The following is a 25,372-nucleotide window of genomic DNA, read 5'->3' on the forward strand; positions in this document are numbered from 1 at the left end:
GAGCGATGATTCAGCACGGGGCCCCTCCTTGGGTGCGCGTCCCTGTGCAAGGCGACGAATGGGGATTGTTGTGCACTTGCTACAAGTTCCGGTGGGATAAGTACCGAGCTGCCATTTCCTTATTGCTTCTTACTTTCACACTTTCACGGACCTCGGCTCATCCCGGGGTAAGTGTGTGTGGCATTAAAAAATAATCTTTCCGAGCAAGATGACGAACCCTCCCATCCCTGGGACGATGATCGAGTACAGCGTATCCACCAGTCAATCATTTACCACAATTGCAGAAAAACCCCTAAAAAAAAATTGGACACTGAAGCTCAAAAATGCATCCGCAAAACACGGCACTGCAACATCGGTCAATTATTCATCCGTCCATCCATCAATCCGCCATCACACCGGGCCGGGCACCACATTTCCGAAAACTGCCCGACGACCTACGACGGACACACAGCACAAAATGCACAGTGCTCCCTTCCTTCAATTCTTCGAGTTCAAGTTTCGAGGTTTTTTGTGCCGTCGCTCTCCCACTTACCTGTTCGTTGCTTGCTTCCCTGCCCGTTGCATGCAGACACACACAGAGATACAAGAAATGCAAATTACCCGAGCAAGCTGGATGGCTGATGATGATGATGACGATACCAGCTGCTGGGAAGCATCTGTGCCGATGCCACAAAGGAGGGCGGGAACGAAGCGAAAGAAATCGCCGTCCCCCGTATCTATAAATTTTCCACACTTCAAACGCTTCCGGTTTGCAGCAGACGAGCAAGTGAACCGATTCCGATTCTGAGGCACCATCCATTCTTGCCTCCCCAAAACCTGGCGCGGGCAACAGAGGCCTGATGGATACGACGCTTAAATCTACGACAATGGGTAGCATGCACTTTTCCGGAGAAAAATCGCACCGAGCTTCTCTGATCTTATGAATTATTGCTTACCTACGTCAGGAGGTTGGGCCGGCGATAAAGGATGGGATAAGGATGCAACGTGCAGCAGCAGAACCCCCTCCCCGTGCGCCACACCAGAGCTTGCCGGAATAGTTCCATTTTCTCAAATTTGCTGCATGACTTCAGGAGAGGGGAACCTGCTGTTCCAGTGCCTACCCTCCCCCGGTGTTCAATACCGTTTGCCGTAGTGCCGCTGTGCCGATGTGTTTAACAAATCTTTCTAATGGTTCGGACTGCGATTCGGTAGCTCAGAGACCCCCCCCCCCCCCCCAGTACCGGACACGGTACGAAAACTCGGCCCTGTCGGAAGCTGATGAAAAATGCAAACGCTACGTCTCTAACAAACGGACGGCCTCTGCTGACCCGTCATGTTTGGCCCGTATTTACTCGTGATATTTTTGGCATCTACCGGATGTGTGTGTGTGTGTGCGCTGAAGGAAAAATCACTTCACATTCACTCCTTCACAGTGCAAAATTGTTCAACCGGAAACGAAAAAAAATGGAGGCTTTTAACTAAGCAAAAACGAACCGATCACACCTGATCATGTTGAGATATTGCGGATTTTTTATTGTGTGATAATGTGTCTTTATTTGCACTTCTTTGCCTTAGAATCTAGTCCATGTGTGTGTGTGTGTGCCAAGGGAGATAGAGAAAACAGCCTGCAAGACTGCACAGTAACACAGCCCCTCTATCTACTGGAAAGCGGTGGATCGTCCTTTGTGTCCACCCGGGAGGATACAAACGGCTGTCCGGTAACGCTCCGCAACAGGAAGTGAAGACGAGGTGAGATCTTTTCCGTATGGTGCAACATGTGTGGTGCGATTACTCTCTAGCACGTGCGTGTACATATATGTCCTTCCTTTCCGCTCGCTTTGTGTGTGTTTGTGTGTGTGTGTGGGTTGTTGCTAATAATTTGACTACAATTGACACCGTTTTGGCATTTCTTTTTTTGTGTTGTTTTGTGCCACTCCACTTAAGTCGACTGACCAACTCGCTGCTGCTGCTGTTGCTGTTGCGTGTATAACACCATCCCAGCGGCGACGAACAGTCCTATCAGCAAGTAGGAGCCCTCTATTGCTCCCACAAACCGACGCACCGCATCCAGCAGCCAACGGAGCAACCAGTTCCACGAACCACCACCACCACCGCTGGCCGATTGTTCGGCGGCCGTGCGGAAGTTCATCTGCCTCAGCTTGTCCCGCAGATGCGCATCCTCGCGGGAGAACACGTTAAAGTAGTCGGTGAGCCGTTCGCGCGTCCAAAACCCGCCGGCGGCCGCATCGGCGAACGAAGTGTACGCGAACCGGTACAGCGAGGTGCGCACGTACCGCGGCGCTTCCGCTGGGACGTGCCGGCTGTCGAGCAGATCGAGCACCGGTTGCTGGTGGTCGAGCAGCCGCTGCACCAGCGGGTAGATCCACTTCTGGGCGTCCGATTTGGAGCCGGCGGCATCGTAGAACTTAAAGTCGAACCGTGGAAAGTGTAGCCAGCCGTACGGCAGCGAGGCAGCCCGCTCCACCGTCCACGGTTTGTACTGGAAGCCGTACTCGTGCCAGGTACCGTTCAGCTCGTCCCCGTACTCGAGAATGATTTCCCGGCGCATCGGGCGCATCTTGGTGAGGTGGCGGCCGTACTGGTTGACCACGTACAGGCTGTGCAGGCCGCCGTAGGCGCGTGTCATCACCGGCGAGGTGACGGCCGTGCTCGGAAGCAGCCGCGAGTGTGGAACAATCGACATGAAGAACACGGTAAACGCGACGATTGTCGATATGAGCAGGCCGAGATTTTTCGAAAACTGACGCATACCTTCCGCCTGCGGGAAAAAGGCATTTAAATGTGAGTGTGTGTGTTTGTTTATTTCATTATCGGCACAACTTTCGCTTACCAAACTGCCCACACTGTCCTGGGAGGAGAGCAGCTTCAGGAACTGTTTGACCAGCAGCACAAACACGAGCAGTGGCGCCGCCCGCACCATCGTCTGCATCACGTTCAGGTACTGGTCCTGGGTGAAGGTTGGCTGGAAGGTAAGCTGTCCGTCGTCCTTCGACACTCCCACGCTGAAGCACAACCACGAACCGACGACCATGAGCACGCTGATCGCTTTCACAAGCCGGCCACCGTAACGGTCGGCCGCATCGTCTGTGCTGTTCATCTGGCGTGCCGCCGTCCTTCCACGGCCAGCGCGTCGGCGCGTGTCGTCCACCGCCAGCCGGTCCTGCACCCACACGACCAGCTCGTCCTCGTCGTCCAGCAGTGAGACCAGCAGCGTCAGCACGAGCGGCGACAGAAAGCCATAGTTGCCGCACCCGATAATGTTTAGGTGCAGAAAGACGTGCCACCAGACGGCGAACCGGCGCACGGTCCGGCTCGGTGCGAAGAACAGCCACGGCACGACCAGCTCGCTCAGGTACACGTAGATCGTGCTGACCCGGTGGAACGCGTCCGGCAGCTGGTACGTGTACCAGCTGTACGACGTCGGCAGCGGCATCGTTTCGTAGTGGCGCTTCAGCCCGTCCAGCGACCACCAGAGCGGGCAACCGCTCGCCAGCTTCACCGAGCCGGATGCGAACATGAACCGAAACACGAGCCACTTGAGCAGCAGCAGCGCAATCGCCTCCATCGGGTGCCGCCGGTCGGTGAGGCGGGTCGGCGCGAGCAGTATGCACAGGAAGCCCGCCTCGAGCAGCAGATGGTCGGCCTGCTGCCGGAAGGACTGTGCTATCTGGACGAGCGAGAAGTACACCGACCACATCACGATGAAGCTAAGCAGCCGGCAGTGGGCGCGCGAGATGAGCCCCAGGAACGCGACGGTAGCGCCGACCAGACACAGCAAATCGATTGCCTCGTGACCGTGGCCCAGCCCGACGAAGGGCGCGAGCTGGAGCAGGCTGAGCCGCTCCTTCAGTGTGCCGTTCGCCAGTATGCGGCTCGCCGGCAGAATGCCCCCATCGCCGTACAGTCCTGTGGGGAAGGAGAAGAGATGAATCCGCGGGTAAAAGCACAGTCCGGTCCCACCGGGTTTGGCGGGGTTCGGAATCTGAGATTAATCGAAGCGCTCTAATGGATTCGGACATGTCGCGCTCGCCGTCTCCAATGGTCCGAAACGAAAAGGCCAGCGAACGATGACGATTGGGATTGTGCAACCGAGACGCCAGGAATCGATTACCGGCGAGTTTTCTTCTCAAATTGAGCGATAATTAAATTACATCATCGCTCGCTGTTGTTGTGCATTCGCATTCCCGTCTCGCTCGTGGGAGAAGGAATCAAATTGCCGATGATGGCTGAGATGCGGTAGATCCATTTCAGCATACCCTAAGGAACACGGTCCAAAGGGCCCGATTTCAACAGCATCATTTAATGCCGTGTCTCTCCCTCCAAGGAGCCCAGGCTGTGTCATAGTTTGCCATCATTGATTTCTAATTCCTAATGTGCTGACGACCCGGTCATCGTTTCGGTGGCTGGCTGAATAGCAGACAGACAGGAGAGGCCAGATGAAAGGCGCGACCCCCGAAGATGATGAACCTTTCTTTCTAGCACGTAGGAAGGAATGAATCGCATCATTTTCTCTGACCCTGACGATTGACAAAAAAAATCGATCTAATTTACGGTGATCCACTGGTACAAGTAGGAGACACTGAATCGTATTAAATTGGGCCAAGAAATTCAATTACTAAAACACATACACCCCTCTACAGACAGTCGAACAGTGGCTAACCACTTGGCTGAGATGGTTTCAAAGCACTGTTTAAACAGCTTATCCCTGCGAGAGGGGTAAGTGGAATTTGTTTTCAGTCATTTCGAAGAATGTATTTGGGCGAACAACGTTAAACCTCACAAATCGAGGAATTTGGAGCAAAGATGGAAGTTAAATGGAAGTTAATTTAAGGAATTAGCATTGACTATTCGATTCTTTTTTGTTCGAAACTCCATACGTTTTGATAGTGTTGTACGGCACCAGTCGCATAGTATAGCCGCCAAATGCATTGTCTAACATCATGTCCATCTTGGGTTCAAATTTTGTATGAACCGATACCTAAAAAAGCTGAAATATTTATAAATTAATCACTATTGCTATTCCGCTCACGTCTGTAAAGCTAAAAATCCTTTTATAACATGACTGTTAAAATTGCGTTCGTTAGACGAATTTTACGATGTTACTACAATCTTTTCATTGCCGTTGGCGTTAAACTGATTATAAATACAACAACCAATAAATTTTCATTAAACGCTTTCTAATCGTCAGTAGACGCATTGAAGACGATTAGAAGTGCATTTAGCAGAAATAAAACGCATATGCGATATGTTTTAAGAAAAAAATCTTCCGGAACTTTTCATGAAATTTCATAAATTTCATTTGCTAAAATAATTACATGTATTCTCCGATATACGCCATACTCGAAATACGCGATTTTGCTATACGCTAATTTATAACTTTATCAGTTGTTGGAGCAAATTGTACCGATTTGACCCATCAAATGTAAAATGCAATATAAATGCCCTTTTCATCAAATTTTAAAAACGATTTTATAAGGTACAAAATTGTAATCTTCAGTTGATATCAGATCAAACAGCAAATTCAGTGGCTAAAACCTACCAATTCAAGTAAAATTATACGAAAATTATCTAAAATTCGACTGAAAACCTTGAAATTCGACTTCACTAATATTGGACATACGCTGTTCGCATTAGTAACGTATATCGGAGAATACATGTACTTATAATTTGATTAAAATACTGAATTTTTATGAATTATCTAATGTCTCCTGAACGCCTTCAATGCTGTTTAATCCTCCTTTTGTATAGATACATTCTAACTTTCGTATCATTAAATGCAAAAGAATAACTTAACTATCATTTATTTATATTTGAAATTTGTTCACCTTCATGAGAAATCTATTTTTCACTGCTTTGCGACCAAAAACGAACGAAAACGAGCCGACCATCTGACCGCCCGTTAAGTTAAGCGTTTTTCTCAGCCGAAGCGTTTCCGTTTGGCGTTTTCGCTCAATTTGTTACTTGGGCACTCTCTTTCCAGCCAAAGTGAGCGACCGCACGGTCGAGCATACACATACATTCGCATCTTTGCAGAAGAATAACAAAAGCACCGGGTAGAAATGAAATCGATACAACAGACCCGTACTTTTTTTCTTGCTCTCCATTCGTGATTCCTTTGAAATTATTGCTTACCTTCCGCCTGACAATAGAAGCTCACGAAAGCCATCAGGTAAACGGCACACATCGAGCGTAGCAGCAAATTTCGCACCCGCGGCACATCTCCAACCTCATCTTCATGCTGTGGCCTTGGGTCGTGGTTTTTATCACTTCTGGCCTTTGCCTGCTCCATGCTTCTTGCAACTGTGTTTTGTTACGATTTATGACACAAATTTACAGCAGCAGCAGCATCCAAAATTGCCTACACTGCGGCAAACATTCGCGAATTCACAGCACCACGTCTGTCGTTGAGCCAGTGTTTCGATGAGCCTAAAAATTAATACATTTCAGTTACACACAATACAAAACATTCTTTCCCAACACAACAAATTGCGACGCTGAGCCACCAAGCGCTTGCTCGGTACGTAGCGAACACCAGCTACAAAATCAAAACAAAAACATAACCTAAACCCCCTTTTTCACTGCGCGGGAACTCACGAGGGAACTCTCCCACTGCGAATGGCGTCACTTTTTTTCCTTGTTCTGAAAAACAAAACCTTTTTTTGGATCGAAATTTTAACAAACTAAACCAATTTGCTCACTTTCGGATGCAATGTTTAAGGATTTAGAAACACCTGGCCCAAGTCACTGCTGGACGGGAAATGGGACGCGTGCGCTTGGACGGCTGAATTTCATAATACATTGGAGCCGGCGGGCACAGAGCCAGCCCCCAATGCCGGTGGTATCGATTGATAATCATCAGCCGGTAACCTGATACCGCGGGACGCCAGCGCGGCTTCATGGTAATGCTGATACTTTAAAATGCAATGGACAAGAACTGCAATACAATACTGCTCAATCATAAAGGCCCCCCCCAGGACGGACTGACAAACGCCATTGCTATTGGCCAGAGGCGCACGTTATCTAATCAACCATTTAGAAATGGTTTTAGTCAAGTGCACATTTGTTCTATGGCTACCTGTAACCACATGGTTCGTACTGCGCGGCGTCTTTCTGTCCCGGAGCAGAACAACCATGGAAAAAAGAGGACAACCCAAGCCGTGATTTTAATGCCGACGCAATCGAAATAGATTCTCACCTGTACAAGAACAATCCATTTTCCTCCATTTCTTTCTCCTTCAAAACCATCTTAATCTTAACTACAATGTAACCAACACAACAAGGGGACAAATTCAGTTCTAAATTCTTATATTTCTTCTTCACAATTCAGAAAGCAGTTGCGCACACAATTTCATTTCATAATTCACATGTCAGTACAGTTCCAAATCTAGTTCATTTTCCTTCGAATTCTCGCTATGTTTAACAGCATTCGTGCGCCTTAAAGTAATGTGGATCATCGTCATGAAACAACCACTTAAATTTCTGATAATTTTGTTGCCATACGAGAAGGCCGCCTGCTTTCGTAGCAGGGCGCTCCATGGTACGGCAACAAAATGTATCAGATTGGTAGAGTAGAATGTTTCCGGCAGCCTTCGTCTGGTACGCCATTATCTCACGCCACGGAGAATATTACACCGATCGTCTTCACTGGGCACGGTGAGGCTGCGAAGAAATAGAGAATGAAGAACAAATTGTTATAATAATATCCACATGGAGCTGATTTCGGACTCCTTTACATATGGATAGATTCTTACCTGGATAGAAGTAACGCGAAGTTATGAAGTGAATATTCTTCCCAAGAAAGAAACTCTTTTCGGCTCGGCGAGTTGAGGAGAAATGAACGAAAAAGGCGGACAAAGCCTAGAACAAACTTCACCAACACAACAAGCCAACTCCATCAAAACCCAACCAACAAATCTGCTGTCAAAATTCAAGCATGTGCTGGATTCCCAGTTGACAAAATAAGAACAGAGAGGTGCGTAGGCAAAATTGCACACAACTTTTTACTAATCTCTTTTTTTTATAAATTATAAACCAACTGTTTTTACCTTTTCATTTGTCATATTTACGAGATTGCGCCAAACGAAAAACTTGCTTGTTACATTTTAGAGTGGATTACCGAAAACGTGTTTTATTTAAAATGAAAGCTTCACACAAGTGCTACAAATCCACTAAACGACCACTAAACGGCTTCTAAACGACTCAAGCTCTCTACCTAAACGGAATATAGAAAGACTTCGTTTAGCAGACGGCAAACGACTCATGCATTCTTAAAATAGCGAAAAAGCTGGTGGCGCTCTCTGTTGGTGGGATACCCCAACCAGTTGAGCTTCATCGCTTCGATGAGAGCTTTCTCATTTCCTCTGTACTGTTGTATGGTTTCGCATTGAAGTATGGTGATGCATTGAAGATGCATCGCTAGGACTATAACGGCGATACGATTGTTTAAATACTAAACTCCAATGTAAACTACCAGCACTGAAGCAAGTGAGATTTGAGTAATGGTCATTGGTGTTGATACCCATGAATCTGATCACACGACCATTCATATAGATTTTTGCTCAGAAAGTTAGAAGTCTATGTAGGCTTCATGATTAGATGAAACTTGTCGAAACACATTGCAAGAAAAGGACAGCAATATAATGATGAGTTATAAAACGCCATCTATTGAGCAAACCGGTGAAAGTATAGGGCATTCGTTTTTTTCTTTGGATATTTGATTTTCCAGTCGTTTAAGCTTAATCTTTGGCGCTTGGGTGGTTTAAATGAAGGTAGGCGAAGCACATTTCCAGAAAAGGACAGCAATATATCGATGAATTATAAAGCGCCATTTATTGAACAAACCACTGAAGCTATACAGCTTAGAAAAGTAAAACAAGAGGCTATTGCGCAGATCAATGAAGCTTCAATAAGGGGGTAAATAATGAAGGATAATCATTACGTCACTGAAAGCCAAACCCAATAGTTTTACAGGCAGGCCTTGATCGACAATGGCAGGCACAACACGTGCCAAAAAAAAAGAGGAAGAGAGTCTTTCTCAGCCTAATATGATTGTCAATACAGGCGGTCCCCGAGATACACGGTACCTCTTATACGCGGATTCTGAGATACGCGGTTTTCTAAATTTGACAATTCTTTGAGCAAATTGTTCTGATTTGACACATCAATTGCAAGTTGCCAAATAATTTCCGTTTTGATCGAATGTTTAAAACTATTTAAAAAGGTTTAAAACAGTTATATTCAGTCAGAATAATATCAAATAATTCATAAAGTGACTAAAACCACCGCTTACTTGCAAAATTACACGAAAATTAGTGATATTTTAGCTGGAAATCACGAGATTCGACTTACGCGGAAATTCGAGATACGCGGTATTTTCCGGCCGTTTTCGGTCCCCATTAACCGTGTATCTCGGGCACCGCCTGTACATCACAGAAATGAGAAATTTTCATTTGACGCTGCTTAGTGGTAACAGTCAGCTTCAAAGTGACAAAGAAGAAATATATTGCTCTTGCTCTTTTATTTTGTCTTTTTCACTACTGTACTGTACTGTAAGTATGTACTGATTTTTATCGCAGCATAAGATTATACTGTTTCCTGAGTAAAAAAAGAGGATGATTCTGCAAACAGTACAAACACCATTGCAGTAGGGGTATTCATTTTTCAAATGATTGTTAAAAAAGAGCATCATCATTCTGATTTAGTTTTACCACGCAATCGAATTTTGTATTAATGATTTAGCATTTCCAATTAGAGCAAACACCAATTCAGTAAGAAAATGTAAATCCCTTTTTGAAATAAACGCAAGAACAACATTTGTATGACAGTTTCGAATAGTTGAGTGGCCGGCTTTAATTTACACTCTCGGATGCTGGTCAGTGGGTCACGCTCGACCTAAGCACCTAAGTGTGTGTTTCCTCTCCGTTCGTTACACACCAGGGAAGGAGATGACTGTACAAATTGGTGCATTATTTTTAATGTGCAGCAGCTTCACCATTCATAAATATGGAACAGTCGGTGGACCAATGGCTAAAACGTTCCTAGGGACAGGTACTAAACAAACGATCACCCATATAAGCCCGGTTCCCCAACCGGCAGCCAAAAGTCCGAAATGGAACGACAATTCCATTAATGTCCCCTTTCGAACCCCACCGAGTGCTCCGGGAATAAATATATTCGCAACGGAAAATAATTTCCAAACTTATGCTCCAACCGTACTGACCTTGCCGGTGCTGAGGCTCTCAAGGGTGTCGGGTAATTCCGTCTCCTTATCGACACACTTGTATGGTGGGTCCATTTTCTCGTTTCGGAACGAAACATGATCCCCTTCCCCGCTTGGTGGCTCGTTGGTGTCGTCGTAAATATTATGTGCCCGTTGTATTTTTACATCACCCAACCCTTTAGCACGTTCTGGTTCAGCTATTTTTGGGTACTAGCACGATGGCTAAAATCCTTTCGCAACTCGGAAATGAAACGGCCTGCCCTAAAAGGCATGGGAGGCGAGATACGGGACAAAATTGTCGTTCGATGATAAAGGTGTGGCAATTTATTACGAACGCTAAAATTGCTGGCATGGTGCTAGATAGAGTCGTCGGGTACATTAAGGGCTTTTATGCTAATCCCGTCTCGATGGAGGGAAAGAGAGAGTGTATGTGTGTGTGTCCGTGAGTGGAAGGCTCCAAGGTACTTTTCGTTTATTTTTGTGTTGTGGTGGTGCTCCTTGTTGGTAGTAGCTTGTAACAAATATCTTCAAATCACTCAACCATATCGATGGAGCTTAGAAGCTTCAATATCCGGACTGTGTTTCCGATGGGTTTTGTGGGACAAAAATGTGTCACCAAAAAGGATTATTTCGTTGACCATTTGCTTGAAGAAGAGACGATTTGGCAGGGAGTGGGACGTTGATACAGAATGTACGGCCATCCTAGTATAGTTTCGGATGGATGAAATCAGGAAGGAAAGCTCACGCTACAAGTCTCCCGTTCGAGCTTTACCCACGTGTTTGCAACAATCGGATTTGGATGTACACAAAAGGATAAGAATGGATCTAAAAATGTTCTTTTCTAATCAACTCTGATCAGAATGGAAAAAGGATCCCCTGGTCTTAGATTTTACCCTCGAAACGTGTATAAATTCCACAAAGTTGTACGAAATTGAAAATATAACAGATACTGTTGTACGACACAGTCAGCGCCTGATTGGGGTATTTTTATCCATGCATGCATCAGAACGTAATTTTGTATTATGGTAAATAAAGCCAATATTGTTAGTGAATGAAAAAAACGACAAATATTATACATATACGGAACCTAGGCTGATCTCACACCTTACACAGTAATCGGCATAATGAAACCGTTTTCCCCCGATGAAGGGTGCAATTTTATCCGCGAACGTGGGAATGACTGTTTTACATAAGCACACCTCCCAGCCAGCTTCATGAATATTTAAGCTACTATTCGGTATTACTACTACAACGGGAAGCACACGGGAAGCATGTGAGCATTTTATTTAGGCGTCAAATTTCGTCACGTCTGACACACTGAATGGAAGGAGTGGTACTATTGGAAGGAACTAATTTCGTAACGTAACGTACGGCAAAAAAAGGTCATTGAGCACAACAAACGATATCTAATTGTGTGGATGAATATGTTTTCCTTTGGGACAAATTGTGAGAGAAACTGCTATAAAAATTAAGGCTTGAACATCAAGGATCAAACGACTGTTGAAACCCTTGGCTTCGGGTACAGCGTTAAGCTTCATTGATTGTGGGATGGACCAACCATATCCTTTAATGTCGGCCCCAACGCTGTTGTTGTCCTTTCCCATTCTGCATCAATTGACTTCCCGTAAACGCTGCTGTGTGTCGTGCAATTTCTCCCCATTTTTGCACCTCGCGTTGGGCGTTTGTAAGGGGGCGTCGTATGGGAATATTGATGATGGGACCCATTACCATGTTATTTCTATGTTTGGTCAGCGCTGGTGGTTGGCGTTAGCGAAGGTAAGGAAGCGTAACGATAAATCCTACTCTGCGCGGACAGAGATTGAGGGAATGTTGAGAGAAGTACGGTACAGTAGGAGTGGAAAACACATAATATGTTTTCAAGCGTTCTTTCATCTTTCCATTGTTGACTTTTTGGTCTTTTGGCCATTAATTTGAATACTTGTGAATCACTTTAAGTGACGCTTTTTTAATCTGGATTTTTTTATCATTAGTACATATCACTGTTAAAATATCATTTTTACAAAATTTTCACCACACTCTATTTTTTACACTAAATTTTAATTGGAACAATCTGTTTTTTACTTATTTTGTTAGATGGTCTTTGGAGACTTCTTGAAGACAAACGCGCGTTCTCGTGAGCAAATCCGGTAAGTTTTTACCCTAAATATGTCTACAATATTGAATGTTATCCAGATGAACAGGTATCTCTTTGAAAATAACTTGATTCAATCCACACGAGTAATACTAAGGACAATGGAATAGACTTTAAACAAAGAAATTGACCCAAAACTGGAACATATATAGTTGGATAAGACATTTTTTTAAACCAAATAGCCAAAATAGTGTACAAAACCAGGCCGGTATCTAAAAACATTCATGGAAAACCAAGGCATAGCCATTCTATTAATTTTCGGAACTAGTGTTCTATTCTAAACATAGGCCATTTAAAAGTCGTATTTTACAATTTGACATGTCTGGCGGTGGTGTGTATCTCAATGATTATCAGGATAGTCGTCACTAAACAGTATTACCGTAATATGTAAGGTCTGAGTCCATACAAGATTTGAGCCTAGGATGGGTGTGCTATGTTTCTGTTAGGTAGTACGACTAGACGACTATACCACGGGGCATTGACTGAAGACTGATCTAAAGAAACCAATTTAAGCCACACTAGAGACGCGTATTCAAACCAAAGATTTTTTTCTCCAAATTTTGATTACAACATCACAACGGTACTATTAAAAAAAACTATAAAAATATACGAAACTGTATATAATAACAACCAACGAAAGGATACGCACGCCAAATGTTAGCGTTAAACAGTTTGTGTTCGCTAGCATATTCTTTCAACCTTCCTTCCTTCCTTCTTTTTGCATAAAACTTCGACCTGCTTGATTATTCCGTAATAAATATTGCCACTGTCTTGGTAGTCCGCGCTTGCAAATCACGTGGGAAAACCTTACGCCCCACGTGCCGTCGTTACTCATAGCAGCAGATAGTACAACTTTTAACTCATCCACGCCACTTTACTTTCACCTCTTCCCTTAATTTATTTTCTTCCTCTTATATGCATGTTGACCCCATTTTCCGAGAACTATTTTTGCCCTTTTCATCCTCTAAATCCAGCAGCAGCAGCAGCAGCAGCAACAGAACGCTACATAAAAAAAAAACACACCGGGAAATGCAAGAGAGAGCCTTTTTGCGCCATTCGGGTGGGAATTCAGTTTTCTCGAGTGTCCCAATTTACATATTTTTATGTGCATTCATAAATAGTAATCAAGAAATACTTTTACTTTCTTGGCGCTTTCTTGTTGGGGTGAGATTACTGTCCCACAGTGGGACTGACTGGCGGGTGTTGGTGCTGTGGGAAATGCTGCTGTGGAACTCATCCGACGTAGCACTTGCTCTTGTGAGCTTTGCTTGGTGCTGCTGTGTTTAAGTTATAACAAAATTGCTTTACCGTTAGATGAGGTAATTGGTGCATTGTATATTCTTATTTGCCAAGACAGTTGAAGCTTATTTTAAATAATCTTATTAAAGCTAGATAAATAACTTTGAAAAGGCCTAGTTTTGTGTAAGGCATTTAGATGTCTCACAATAATTTTTATCAAGTAAGACTCAATTCTTAACCAAACGATTCTTGAAATTCATCCACTCTTTGTCGCATTCATGTGGAAAATGGATAATTTCTGAGCAAAACAAAAATCACAAATTGAATAGGACAATATTCATTATATCGCTCTCCTTCCTGCTACGAAGACGGTCGAAAAGCGCAATTAATATCGCCATAAATATTCAAGATTAATTTCGATCCTTGGAATGGGCCATCCCGCTGCAGTTGGCGTACAAACAAACCAGCAAACAACCCCAAACCTCAATTTTCTTTCGCCTTTCTCTACAGGAAGGAAATAGGATTACTTTGAACGGCTCTTGCTTGCGCAAAGGATGGCTCTTGCTTAGAGCGCGCGCTGCGTGTGCGTATTTATTTATGTTTCTCACTTTATTTCAAGTAACGCATCAACACCGATTGTTCCCGGAATGTTTAAATTTATCTTTATCATTGCTAAAATTTGATCAACCGCCGCCGCGACCACGTGTACGCACACGCGGTCTCTCTCGCTCTTGCTTTCTCTCTCTCTTATGTATTACGCTTATATAAACCAATTCGTACGCATTCTCGCATAGTGAAGGGATGATTTCTTACAAAAGTAGCTAGAGTAGGAAGATGATGATTCGCGGCCACTAATTGACCTTCCCCACCCATGTCTCCAGGTGGTGGTGACTGTGCCTGTGTGTGTGTGTGTTTTGGATGTGTGAGTTTCATTGGTGTGTGTGTAAAGTCGCAAGGGTCATCATTGTTCAAACCGATGCCCGGCCCCGGTTGGGATGGAAATCGTACCGCAGTGGCCGTATCAGCCCATCGTCGTCCGCTTCAAAGTCGTGCAGCGGCGGCTGCATCCGCTGCTGCTGCCCGTGGTTACCGTTCCCGGGTCCATTGAAGCCGGCCGGCGAACGAAGCTGCGTCATTTCGCAATCCATCAGCGGGTAGCGATAGTTCGTCTCGATGTAGCAGCCGTTGGGCTCCGGCGCCATGTCGAACTTGGTCGGACAGTTGTGGCACACGGTGAGCGGGTTGATGACGGAGATGCGATCGTAGCACCGCTCGTCCACGCTGTCCGTGTTGCCCGTGATGATGTCACCGTCCAGCTTGACCGCTATTTGCAGTGCCTGCAATGAAGGGGGAAACGCATTTAGACCGTGTGCGGCAGCGAGAGGAGCATGGTAAGGATGCTTCAATCTTACCTGTATGGCTTGCGCTTCGTCCCGCTTCTCGTCCTCCGTGTTCATCGTTACGAACCGCAGCACGAGCAGATTGAGCGAGGCGGCCACCACCGCCAGCCCGAACAGGATGAAGATCAGCGCAAACGCCACGTACTCGGGCTTCTTGTTCAGCGCGTTGTCCTTCTGCAGCGCCACCATATCGCCGAACCCGATCGTCGTGAGCGTGATGAAGCAGTAGTACACCGAGTCGAAGTAGCTCCAGCCCTCGAACTTGCTGAACGCGGCCGCCCCGCCCGCTATCGTCAGCGAGCTGAGCGTCGTCACCACCAGTATCAGGTCGACCTCGGACGCGATCGCTTTCTTGCAGTTAAAGGACGTCTTGATCGCGTGCACGATCACGCTGCTCAGCCGGTTCACCCGCTCGCCGATGCTCTGGAACATGACCAGGCCGAGCGGGATGCCGATCGCGGCGTAGCACATCGTGAAGATCTTCCCGCTGACCGTGGTCGGCGTCGAGTGGCCGTACCCGATCGTCGTCAGCACGGTGGTGGCGTAGTAGAACGCACCGGAGAACTTCCACTGCTGGCCGGCCTTGTGCGGTTCCGACTTCATAATGACCGTCTCGATGACTTTGAAGTCCTCCGAGCTGATGTTGTACCGTGTGATGAGGACATTTTCGATTGCTGGAAAGGGGTTTAGGATTTGATGAGGATTCAGGCGGTGTCAGACGGCGTAGTACGTACCACTGAGCGCCTTCCAGCGTTTCTTCTCCGTCTCTGATTCGAGGGCATCGAACACGGCGGCACCGATTAGCAGGTAGGTGAACGTACACACGATCAGCGAGATGGTCCGTACGTTTTGCTTTTTCATGCTCGTTCACTCGAATCCTGGTGAAGGTAAAAGAGGAAAGTACATTAGTATTTGCTTTGCTGTTCAGGCATCAATTGCTTACCTTTTACCCTATGTCGTCTACACGAGGTACTCTGTAGAGAAGTTGTGGTCTACCAGTAGTGTGAATGGGAGGGGGAAGGTACTGGGCACCCTCTTTGGCAATCTAACTACCCTTGGAATCGTTCGGATCTGTGGAAGAGGAGGTGTGGATTGTGTGCCGCCGGAGCTGCTGCTGCTGCCACTACGCGACTCCTGTTGGTCCTCTAGCTACGGGGAATCATCCTGGCAGGGAAGTAGTACTGGTGCTGTTCGGGGGCGTTTGGGAACCAGCGGGAAAGCGACAGCGTTTGAGGAGCTTTTGGCACACGCACGGACGCTCCGCACTTTGGGGCTTCGGTTTCAATTCCGTCACCGTTTTTGCTCGGACAGCCCCGATTTGTCACGGTACGCGATGGTGATGGGTTTCGCAGTATAGCACCATGACCAAATCCGCAGCAGTAGCAGCACAGCGCCACAGTGTCCCTCCTCCAGCGACTACGAAATATTCTTCTATCGATTGATTTTTTTCCCCGTTTTTTTCCGTTTCGTTGTTTGACGACCAACCACCAAAAAGGGGTTTTGACGTTTCTCGCGACCCGTCCGGCTACTGCGCATGACACGCAAGAAGCGTGCAGGACACACACACACACGCACATACGCACCAGGACGCGCGCTAAGGACGAATGTCGCACGTGCTTCGGAGTCTGCATGTGTACTAAAAGGGGCGCGCGCCCGCTGCTGCTGAATTTAAACTACCGCGTTCGTTACTTTTGGCGTTTCTTTATTTTCGCAAAATACACCTAGCACTTAGTTTCAACCGTACATATAAATAAACAAACTGTCACATTTTTCCCTCGCGCTAGGAACTGGGTGGGACACAAAAGGATCGTTTAATTTTACACATATAAATCTGTTTTCTTTTTTTTTGTAAAAATACACATAATGGTTTCCTCCCTCTCTTGTCGTTCTTGCTTTCGCCTTCTTGCTTGTCCGATTCTGGTCTAACTCACGAGGTCCTTTTTAAAATCCAAAACAAAAACCTGTTCTCTTCCCTCATGGCAACAGAGTGCACACCCCCATCCTTCTAGCACACCAGCAAAAAAGTTTAAAGCATAACTACCTCCCTTTTGGCGCACAGCCACACTCTGCCGCCCTTCCATTTCGCCTCGTCTCACCCCCTTTTCACGATTAATTTAAACAAAACAGCTTTGTTTTTCTTCTCTCTATTGCACAGCCTTTTTGTGAAAATCGCGGTTTTTTGTTTTGTTCTTTTATCGCTCGCTGCTATAGCACACCTCACAACGATACCACTTAACCCCCCTTGCGAGCCCCCTTGGTCTAATATCATTCGGTGGCGACGAGTTGGAAAGGGAGGAGCGTTTCAAAGCGAAAGAGGGAAGGGATGATAAATTAATCGATCGCGTTCGCGCTAACCTAAAGAACCATAACACACGCAACCACCATAAATCACATCTCGGTTAAAAGTTGCCTCTTTTGCAAGCTGTCTTAAGCTGTGTACGAATTATTATCTCTTTTTTTTGTATGATTTTTTGCGATTATTTTTTACACTTAAAAATTCTCCACACCAGCAGGGAGAATGGTATATTGTACAGAGAATGATTGAATGATAAAAAGAGAGTGTGTGTGTGAGAGAGAGAAGGGAGATAGAATAAAAAATAATTCTAAGGGTTAAAATTAGCTATGCACCATTATTACGCGATCGTCCGATCATGCCATCTTCAGCGCTAGCAGATCGTCCTCAGACAATCTGTTTTGGTAAAGGCTGGCGCTGCATGCTCGATTCCACAAAAATACAACACAATACTCTAGGTACGCTTCCGGTGGTTCCCTATACACCACGCACTACACACCGTAGATCGATTGAGCCTCAACTGACCGTCACCAGAGCAAAATACGATAGGTTCCTGCCTACGTGCAAAATACCTTTCCTACTAGTTCAGCGCTTGCAGCTATTATCGTTTCCAAAAAACCGTGGCTCCTCTACTAATCCGCGCTCTGTAGGCGTGTAAGTGTATCTGTTTCTCTCTATGTAAACGTTTGCTAAGTCTTTTGATATGGTGAGAAGTCTCCGCGCTTTTGGTCCCGCGTATCTTTCTCTCTCTCTCTTTCACGCGCCAATCGAGTGTATGAGCAATGGCACACGCGCGGGGCTGGTCGGTTTGCTCTCTTGGCGTCACGCTTTGGCTTTTGAAGCTTACTGCCTCCACCACACCACGGCAGGCACGCACGGAAGGGAGCGCGGTGGGGCCACTGCGCCACCCTCAAGAAAAGGTAACTTTGGTCGCTACTAAATGGTAATATCATTCCGGTAACACGTTTCCGTTGCACGATTTTGCTTTCGTGGGAGTGCCAAGCGGCCCCACATCTTGTCTCGTCCAGACGAGAGCCAGCAGTAGCAGTGTTAGTAGTAGTAGTAGTACTAGTAGTAGGTAAGGCACCCCCGATTCTCCTTTGCCTGCGCCATTTGTCGCGTCGGGCGCGCGCGCCGCTTAGGTTTTCTGTTTCATGCCATCAGAAAAAGTCTGGCTCTGTACCGACACACGATTTACATCTCGATCGAGTAGGACGAGGGCGGTTTGCTCAGCAGCAGGGTGGCCGACTCCGACATCAGGCTCGTCTGCTGGTCCGCTTCCGGCTCGAGCGAGGGATCGTTAAAGTCCGCCGACAGCTCCTCGATTTCGACCTGCGAGCATTCCCACGGGTTGATCGGATACTGGGACAGTGTGTTGGGGCCTCCGCTGGTACCATTGTTGTTGTTGTTGTTATTGCCGCTCATGAGATGATGATGGTTGCCGCTCATAAAGACGCTGGGATCGATAAACTCTTCGATGTCAATTATATTGTCTCCACCGTACGAGTTGGCGTAGAGGAAATCTGCGCGAGAAAAAAAGAAGAAAAAATAGCGGAGGATTAGAACAAATTAAGCAAAAGTTAACAAAACAAAATTGATTTTCAACACTAATTACACATGCCATAATATAATAATTACATTAAATTACCAAAAGCCCCAACAATTCGAGCAATCATTACAATTAAAAACATAAATAACATACACAACATAGAAAATGGTGATAGAAGTAGAAGGTGCAGTGGTGCATTGTGTGGTTAGTAGAAAAGAAGATAATACTTTTTGGTGCTTTGGACTAGTGTTGGATTTCATGAATCTTTCGTTGAAATTCATTCATATGAATCTTCAATGATGAGTGTTTCGAATCACGAGTCGAATCTTCAAACATTCATGAATCTCTAAAGATTAACTTATTAAAAAAACTCAAGCTCTATGAATGTTTTGAGATTAATGAATCTTTAGAGACTCATGAATCCTTTAAATTCATGCATCTTTCAAGTGGAGATTCAGATTCATTGAATCATTCCAAAGATTCATTCTGATTCATGAATCTGAATCAGATTTACCCAACACTACTTTAGACTCAGCGGATGGGGAGTAGTAGTCCTGCCAAATTTAAAGGAAATCAAACACATTATACACAAACAACACGACGCTTCGGTATTTTGTACTATACTGAGAGTAAAACAGATTTTTTGTTGTAACAATCTCCCTACAAAAACAAACGAAACTACACAATTAGCAAACGAATGATATATGCGGGATGGGAAACACTTGGTGAGGGGGGAGGAGGACATACACAATGTGCCATGGTGGACGTCCAACTATAACGCTTCTTCCGCCCAGCAGCAGTACCTGGCTGTGTCGTTTCCCAGTCGGTATCGAACTCCAGCTGCTGGTTCGCCTCGAGCTCGTTGGCCGTTTGCAGGGCAGGATTGTCGCTTTCGCTCATGTCGAATATCTCCGTCACCTTAACCTGCGTACGTACGAGATCGTTCGATGAGATATATATATGGGACAGGTTAGAAAAGGGTTCGTCGCTTATAAGGCAGGAAGCGTCGGGCTGAACAACACGCGTCAACAATTACCTTATTGTCTTCGTCCATATAGTAGTAAGCGTACATGGCGTCGTGGTGCGACGACACCTGCAGGATGTGATCGAACGTATCGAGGTCGCCCATCGCCGAATGATGCCCGGCGGAGCTGTAGCTGGGGGTAATTTCTTTGCCGAATGGTTTGCTGTTAAAACGGAGGGAAGAATTTTAGCGGTTAGTAGTTTATGTGTCACTTCTTTTCGGAAAGCCTCGTACTCGTACGACACTTACCCGTCCTCCATTCGCATGTCGATGATTGAACTGCGATGGCTGTGCTGATGATGCTGCTGCAGCTGCTGCTGCTGCTGGCTCTGGTTGTACTCGGTAAGCGCTATCTGGCACTGGAGGTTCGCGGTCAGTTGCTGCTGCTGCTGCAAAGAGAAAAAAAAGCGCAAACTCCCCCGGTTCAAGCGGACACGTGTGCAAAACAGCTTCCTTTCCAGCCTTACCTTCTGTCGCCGTCGCACCCGGAGCAGGATCGTGTTCAGGTTCTTCAGCACAAACTCACTCATCGCCCAGATCTGTTTGCCTATCGACGGTGCGGCACCCATCAGCCTAAACGAGGTGTGATACAAGGGGCATAATTAGCATACACATCTGCAGGCAGCTGTCTCTGCTTTCCAGGAAGAGGCCTTGAAAGCACTTTAGCAACGGCAGCACACACCCGAACGCCCACCACCAATACACAAACAGGGAAGGAATATATACAAACACACGGGGACGAAGGACGAAGACACACAGGCAAAAAGGCACACAAACACAGCGCGTGGTTGCGAATTTTGTGGGGCCGAAAAAAAGGTTAACATTTCTCCGGCCTACGCTTACCGGTACGCTAGACGGTTCTCGAGCTGCGCCAGGAAGCGCATCCGATCGGGGACGGCCAACGTTGCCAGTCTGTCGAGAGGAAACGGAAGGGGAACGATCGTTCGAGACGGGGAGGAAGAGGAGGAGCATACAAAATGGTTACAACATTTGGTACGGTGGTGCTGCTGTTGGTGGTGCCGGTGGTGGTGGTGGTGCTGGCGGTGCCCAACTGTTGGACGTTCTGTCGGGCAGACGACATTGCCGAGCACCTGGTAGCGGAACTGTCGCTGCTCGATTATGCCACCAACGATACTAAGTAATACGGTGCGAATAATTTAGCGGGATTGAGGAAGGAGAGGAAAGGACCAGAGACGGGAAGGGCGTTTTTGCGGTTAGTTACGAATTCTACTTCAACTACTTTAGCGGTGTGTGTGTGTGTGTTTTGGAGGTGGGTGGGTGAGGTGTAATACAGGGTTTTTTAGGGGTTCTCATAGTTGTGGGACACTTCCTGCACTCTTTCTTATGTGAAGCGAATTTCGTATGTTGGAAATTGGACTCTATTGGATCTTTTTGGGCAGGCTCCTTGGAAATTCCTATTAGATGTTTCATAGAAGAATGCGATACAGTTCAATTCCCATTAGATTAAGTTCAATTCACGTAAGATGGAGCCAATAAAGTGTCCCACAGCTATGAGAACTCCTGAAAACCCCCTGTAATGCGGAAGAGGCTGTAAAGCGTGAGTGTTGGTGATAAAAAAAAACGCCAAGAATGCAGTTTTTTTCTTAACCGATTGATAAAGCTTTTTGACATCAATCGGTCGATTGGGACGCGAAACAAAAATGGACACACAAAACTTAATGGGGTGGGGCGTTTTGGGGTGCAACTGGCAGTGAGGAAGTATAAAAGCAAAAAAGAGCAAAAAAAAAGCAAACGATCCGCGCGCACACACTTACTTCGTCAGCGTGGCACACACAATGTCGGCGGGCAGGATTGCCGGCAAGGACAGGGCCGTCAGCAGCTTGCCGCCCCTGTGCCGAAACACCCAGTTGATCAAACCCTTGTTCGCCTGCTCGATGTACGTCTGGAACACGGTCAGCACATTGTCCGGCATGCTGCCGACGAGCGCATTCTTCCGGTGCTGCGTACACTCCTGACACTCGCTACACTCCGGATCGTACTCCTCCAGGATCTTCTCCTCCAGGCTGGCGGACGGCTGCTCCGCGACCACGAACGTCGACTGCACGGCCAGGCAGCGCGTGCAGCTGATCAGATTGTTGCGGTGCAGAAAGTTGAGCGCATCGTCGAAGCCCTGCTGACAGAACGAGGACAGTATTTCCGGCTTCGGCGGGAAGAGGATGCGCCCGAACCGGTTAATGTTTTCCTTCGACAGCTCGATGCTGGTGTTGGCCCAGTTGACGTGAAACATCTGCGAGCTGTTGTCGCGCGGGCAGATGTCACTCTCGCCACAGAACGGGCTGACCGTGACCGTGTTCTCGTCCAGCGTGGGCAGATTGTCGGAGAACGCACCGTCCATGTAGCGCACGCCATGGAAGCGGGGCGGCAGCAGGCCCGAAAACACCGGTATGAAACACGCGCACAGTAGAGCCTGGGGGGAAAAACGGTTAAAAGAGGTCACAATAGGAGCACAATAAGGAGCAGTTCTGGGAAGGGAGATGAGCGCTTACCTGCAGTAGATCCTCCCGGCTGTTGAACTGCGACACGATCACGTTCTTGCCGTCGTACACGCGGGTCAGCGAGATGTGCAGCTTGCCGTTGACGCGCTCGTGCGCATCCGGCGGCAGAAACTTCTGCAGCCCCTCCAGCAGGCAGGTCTGTATGTTGAACCGCGGGCTGAACGGGCCGAGCGAGTGGGACCGGGCCTCATTGACAACGCGGAAGAAGTCTGACGTCATTTCACCTGGAAGAGAGGGGAAAGATGAAGGAAAAAAGGGTTTATTATTAGTTTGGATTAGAGTTAGCAGTTTGGGATGGGTTTGGATTTTTCCCTCTCTATAACTTCAGGATAGTGTGACCCCCCCGGTAGCGCATGCGCAATCAAGAGCCCGCGAGCGTTGCGCAACTGAGCGCAAGGTTAACCACTTGAACCTGACACACGATCTTGCGGCGCGTAATAATTATAGCGCGGGCGAGAAGCAACCGTGCCATACACACACGGTTAGTAGGTGTGTTAGTAGATGTAATTGATAGTTTACTAGTTAGTGGACTTTAGAACTAGAAGCAACAAGTGCTAGGTTTAGAGCAGGATGAAGTTATCTCAACCCTGAAGCAAGTAGGACGCGCAACACATTCTTCCTGTTTTCAAGTGGGCAAGATAATTGATTGCGCACCTTTAATGACGTCTGATCGGTAGCATTAAAGCGCATCTAATTCCCGGTAATGGGTTTTTTGCTTGCCCAAGGCTTCTTCTACCTTCTCACAAAGACCCTTTTTTGTCTAATGCAGCACAAATGCATCGCCCAGTCAGTTTTTTTCCCCGTTTGCTCGCTTTTGTTTTCGAAAGTTTCTGTCGACGTCATGCAACCCACCACCAAGACACACCTTTTTTTCGTTCGTCTTCTTCAGGTTTCTTTCCACAGGCCCTTTTACCTCTCTCTCTCTCTCTCTCAGCATCCCCTTCATCAGCGCGGTGCGGTCGACTGGACGGGCCTCCAAAAAAGAGGCGAAAATCACCAACCCACCACCACCAACTCATCGGCCAAACGTGCTTTAACGCACAACAAAACCGGGTCTTTGCCACCAACACGCTCCCGTCGGTTTCCCTTTCTCACCCTACAGAAAGGGCCGACGTAACCGGCCGAGCTCAAGCGAGAGGCGCTGGTGGTGGCGGATATTTCCCAACATAAGTCGGCGCGCATAGATTTCGACACCGTCGGGAGCTGCCGTTCGTTGTTGTTGTTCACGGCTGGGCCGACCGATCACGCCATACGCGTCCCGCACTCTCATTCCCTTTTCGTGCTTCTTCCCTTCCCGCTTTGTGCGCATCATCTGCGGCGTGACTCATACAAACACAACCAAAAAAAAAAGGGCCCGTACGCACTCTACACACCCTTCACTACAAGCAATGGAGAGGGCGCGCGCGCGAGTTGGAGAAGTTTCTAGATACCGTAACGGGAATGTGGGCACACGTGCTCTTCTCTGTATGTGTGTCCCGGGCGGGAAGTTAATACGATTAGATTTTTGGAGGCCCGTCTCCACGACTGGCATTTTTGAATAGACCCCCACTCCCCCCGTCCGCTTCGTTAAGGGGTGTCAGTTGTTTTTTTGCGTCGCAGTTAAACACCAATGCGTGGAGGGCGACGCGCTGTTGGCGAGAGAGACACGACGAACAAGATAAAATCTCGAGGTCACACTCTAGACCTAGAGGGGACCCCGTGTATGTCAACAACACGCCGGGACGAGCCCTTCGTGCGTCGTGCGCAGAGCGGGTCAGGCGGCTGCCTTAGATTGGCCGAATTTGTGTATCCGGCTTACGCGCGCAAAGGGGAGATGGAGGAGCTGGCAGTTTTTGGAGATCCCAAGACTGGGAATATTGCGCATCAGACTGGCTTGTTGATGTTTTTGTTTGGTTTTGGAAAGTGCGGATGTTTTTAATTGGACACAACACAATCTAATTCCGACAAGGGTCTCTCTGATGTTTGTAAATATCGCGCACTTGCTATTTTTGCTATTTTTCTAATAATAAAATTGGCAAAATTTCCCGCCCATTCATCGTGGTGATAGGAGGAGGTGACGGTCCCCAGGTGGTGCTATTTTAAATCTAATCTATCAACTACTAACGTCATCAACGTGAGCGTTTATATGGATTTTGGCATTAGGGCGGATTAACGAGTCTTCCGACTTTCTTGCCAATTAAGTGAGCGCGATAAAAACCAAAACTCACCTCAAGGTCATTGGCGGCACTTGGCAAATATAATCAATATTTTGCAATAGATTAAAAATGAAACAACGAACTAAATTCCTATTTATTAGATCGAAATATGACCTGCAAACCTTGAAATCAAAACAATTGAAGAAATACTTTTCTAGGCAAGATAAGACAACACGCACTAAATAGACAAAAAGAGTGGTGGTCCTTCACCAGAAAATCCCAAACAACGCGCACTTGGAACACGCGCACTTTTGCTCCAACGCGTTTGCTGCGTTTTCAATGCGAATGTTGACGTCAATGCGGTGTGCGCGGGTAGTTCTTATCAGCAATCCACCACCAACCAACCAAGTCCCTCGGCATAGTGAGCTTGCGGCGCTCTCTTGCCAGGAAGGAAAGTGTTACGAAACGGCGGACAGCCGTTTAACAAACTCTTCATTAAAAACGAAAAAAAAGAAAGAAGAACATAATTCACCAACCACCAGCAGCATAACGTGTTCTTGGGATCATCCGAGTTTCGATCGCGTCATAACAACACACAGCGACCCTGGGGGTCGCGCTGCTGTCGGGATCAGTAGGGTCATTCCACGACACACTACCGAGGAGCTCGGCCGACCGAGATAATCGCTAAACGATGTCGGCAGAAGTCAATTAGGTCACTTTTTGGACCACCGTAGGGAACAACTTCATCAATGGAGAAGAGGCTGCAGATTACTGTTTGATAAGGATCAGCCAGGAGGGCTTTATTTTGCTACCAAAACTACCATTGTGTCTATATTGGGAGCAGC

At 46.9% G+C, this 25,372-nt stretch overlaps 4 protein-coding genes across 11 annotated transcripts in view; all 4 read right to left on the bottom strand.

Annotated features, from left to right (window-relative positions):
* LOC120955150 (1-acylglycerol-3-phosphate O-acyltransferase Pnpla3-like) overlaps window positions 1-25,372 on the bottom strand; it is a 209,451-nt gene that overhangs the window by 176,110 nt on the left and 7,969 nt on the right. For 2 of the 8 annotated variants that reach the window (XM_040375697.2, XM_040375698.2), the window contains exons 3-10: window positions 22,384-22,616; window positions 21,652-22,304; window positions 20,720-21,010; window positions 20,344-20,449; window positions 20,126-20,268; window positions 19,889-20,039; window positions 19,656-19,776; window positions 16,696-18,826 (exon numbers count right to left, since the gene is read on the bottom strand). In XM_040375697.2, the coding sequence (XP_040231631.2) occupies window positions 18,498-18,826; window positions 19,656-19,776; window positions 19,889-20,039; window positions 20,126-20,268; window positions 20,344-20,449; window positions 20,720-21,010; window positions 21,652-22,304; window positions 22,384-22,616 (2,027 nt within the window). In that variant the 3' untranslated portion in view covers window positions 16,696-18,497. Of the gene's footprint in view, window positions 1-16,695; window positions 18,827-19,599; window positions 19,777-19,888; window positions 20,040-20,125; window positions 20,269-20,343; window positions 20,450-20,719; window positions 21,011-21,651; window positions 22,305-22,383; window positions 22,617-25,059; window positions 25,337-25,372 lie in introns of those variants that run through there. The other 6 variants (XM_040375700.2, XM_040375699.2, XM_040375701.2 and 3 more) reach the window with 6 other exon arrangements.
* LOC120956844 (mRNA (2'-O-methyladenosine-N(6)-)-methyltransferase) overlaps window positions 1-25,372 on the bottom strand; it is a 218,602-nt gene that overhangs the window by 125,029 nt on the left and 68,201 nt on the right. The window lies entirely within an intron of this gene.
* On the bottom strand, window positions 1,487-6,938 carry LOC120957448 (lipase maturation factor 2-like). The gene is made up of 4 exons (XM_040379661.2): window positions 6,595-6,938; window positions 6,133-6,426; window positions 2,831-3,906; window positions 1,487-2,758 (listed from the first exon to the last, which is right to left on the bottom strand). The coding sequence occupies exons 2-4, from the start codon at window positions 6,287-6,289 to the stop codon at window positions 1,919-1,921; spliced, it is 2,073 nt and encodes a 690-aa protein (XP_040235595.2). The 5' UTR covers window positions 6,290-6,426; window positions 6,595-6,938; the 3' UTR covers window positions 1,487-1,918.
* LOC120955151 (two pore potassium channel protein sup-9) lies at window positions 14,138-16,585 on the bottom strand. Its single transcript, XM_040375704.2, has 4 exons — window positions 15,954-16,585; window positions 15,745-15,888; window positions 15,023-15,684; window positions 14,138-14,947 (listed from the first exon to the last, which is right to left on the bottom strand). Exons 2-4 carry the CDS (start codon window positions 15,869-15,871, stop codon window positions 14,579-14,581), a joined length of 1,158 nt encoding a protein of 385 aa, XP_040231638.1. The 5' UTR covers window positions 15,872-15,888; window positions 15,954-16,585; the 3' UTR covers window positions 14,138-14,578.

The sequence above is a fragment of the Anopheles coluzzii genome, chromosome 3, assembly GCF_943734685.1.
Source record: "Anopheles coluzzii chromosome 3, AcolN3, whole genome shotgun sequence".
Taxonomy (NCBI): Eukaryota; Metazoa; Arthropoda; class Insecta; order Diptera; family Culicidae; genus Anopheles; species Anopheles coluzzii.

What these genes read in the sequence shown, in the direction of transcription:
- LOC120957448 (XM_040379661.2), bottom strand. Translation starts at nt 6,289, where the DNA reads ATGGAGCAGGCAAAGGCCAGAAGTGATAAAAACCACGACCCAAGGCCA. An exon ending in CTTCTATTGTCAGGCGGAAG is followed by an intron (nt 3,907 to 6,132) that starts GTAAGCAATAAT and finishes CCTTCCCCACAG; the next exon opens with GACTGTACGGCGATGGGGGC. An exon ending in AGGACAGTGTGGGCAGTTTG is followed by an intron (nt 2,759 to 2,830) that starts GTAAGCGAAAGT and finishes TTTTTCCCGCAG; the next exon opens with GCGGAAGGTATGCGTCAGTT.
- LOC120955151 (XM_040375704.2), bottom strand. Translation starts at nt 15,871, where the DNA reads ATGAAAAAGCAAAACGTACGGACCATCTCGCTGATCGTGTGTACGTTC. An exon ending in ACGCTGGAAGGCGCTCAGTG is followed by an intron (nt 15,685 to 15,744) that starts GTACGTACTACG and finishes ACCCCTTTCCAG; the next exon opens with CAATCGAAAATGTCCTCATC. An exon ending in ACGAAGCGCAAGCCATACAG is followed by an intron (nt 14,948 to 15,022) that starts GTAAGATTGAAG and finishes CCTTCATTGCAG; the next exon opens with GCACTGCAAATAGCGGTCAA.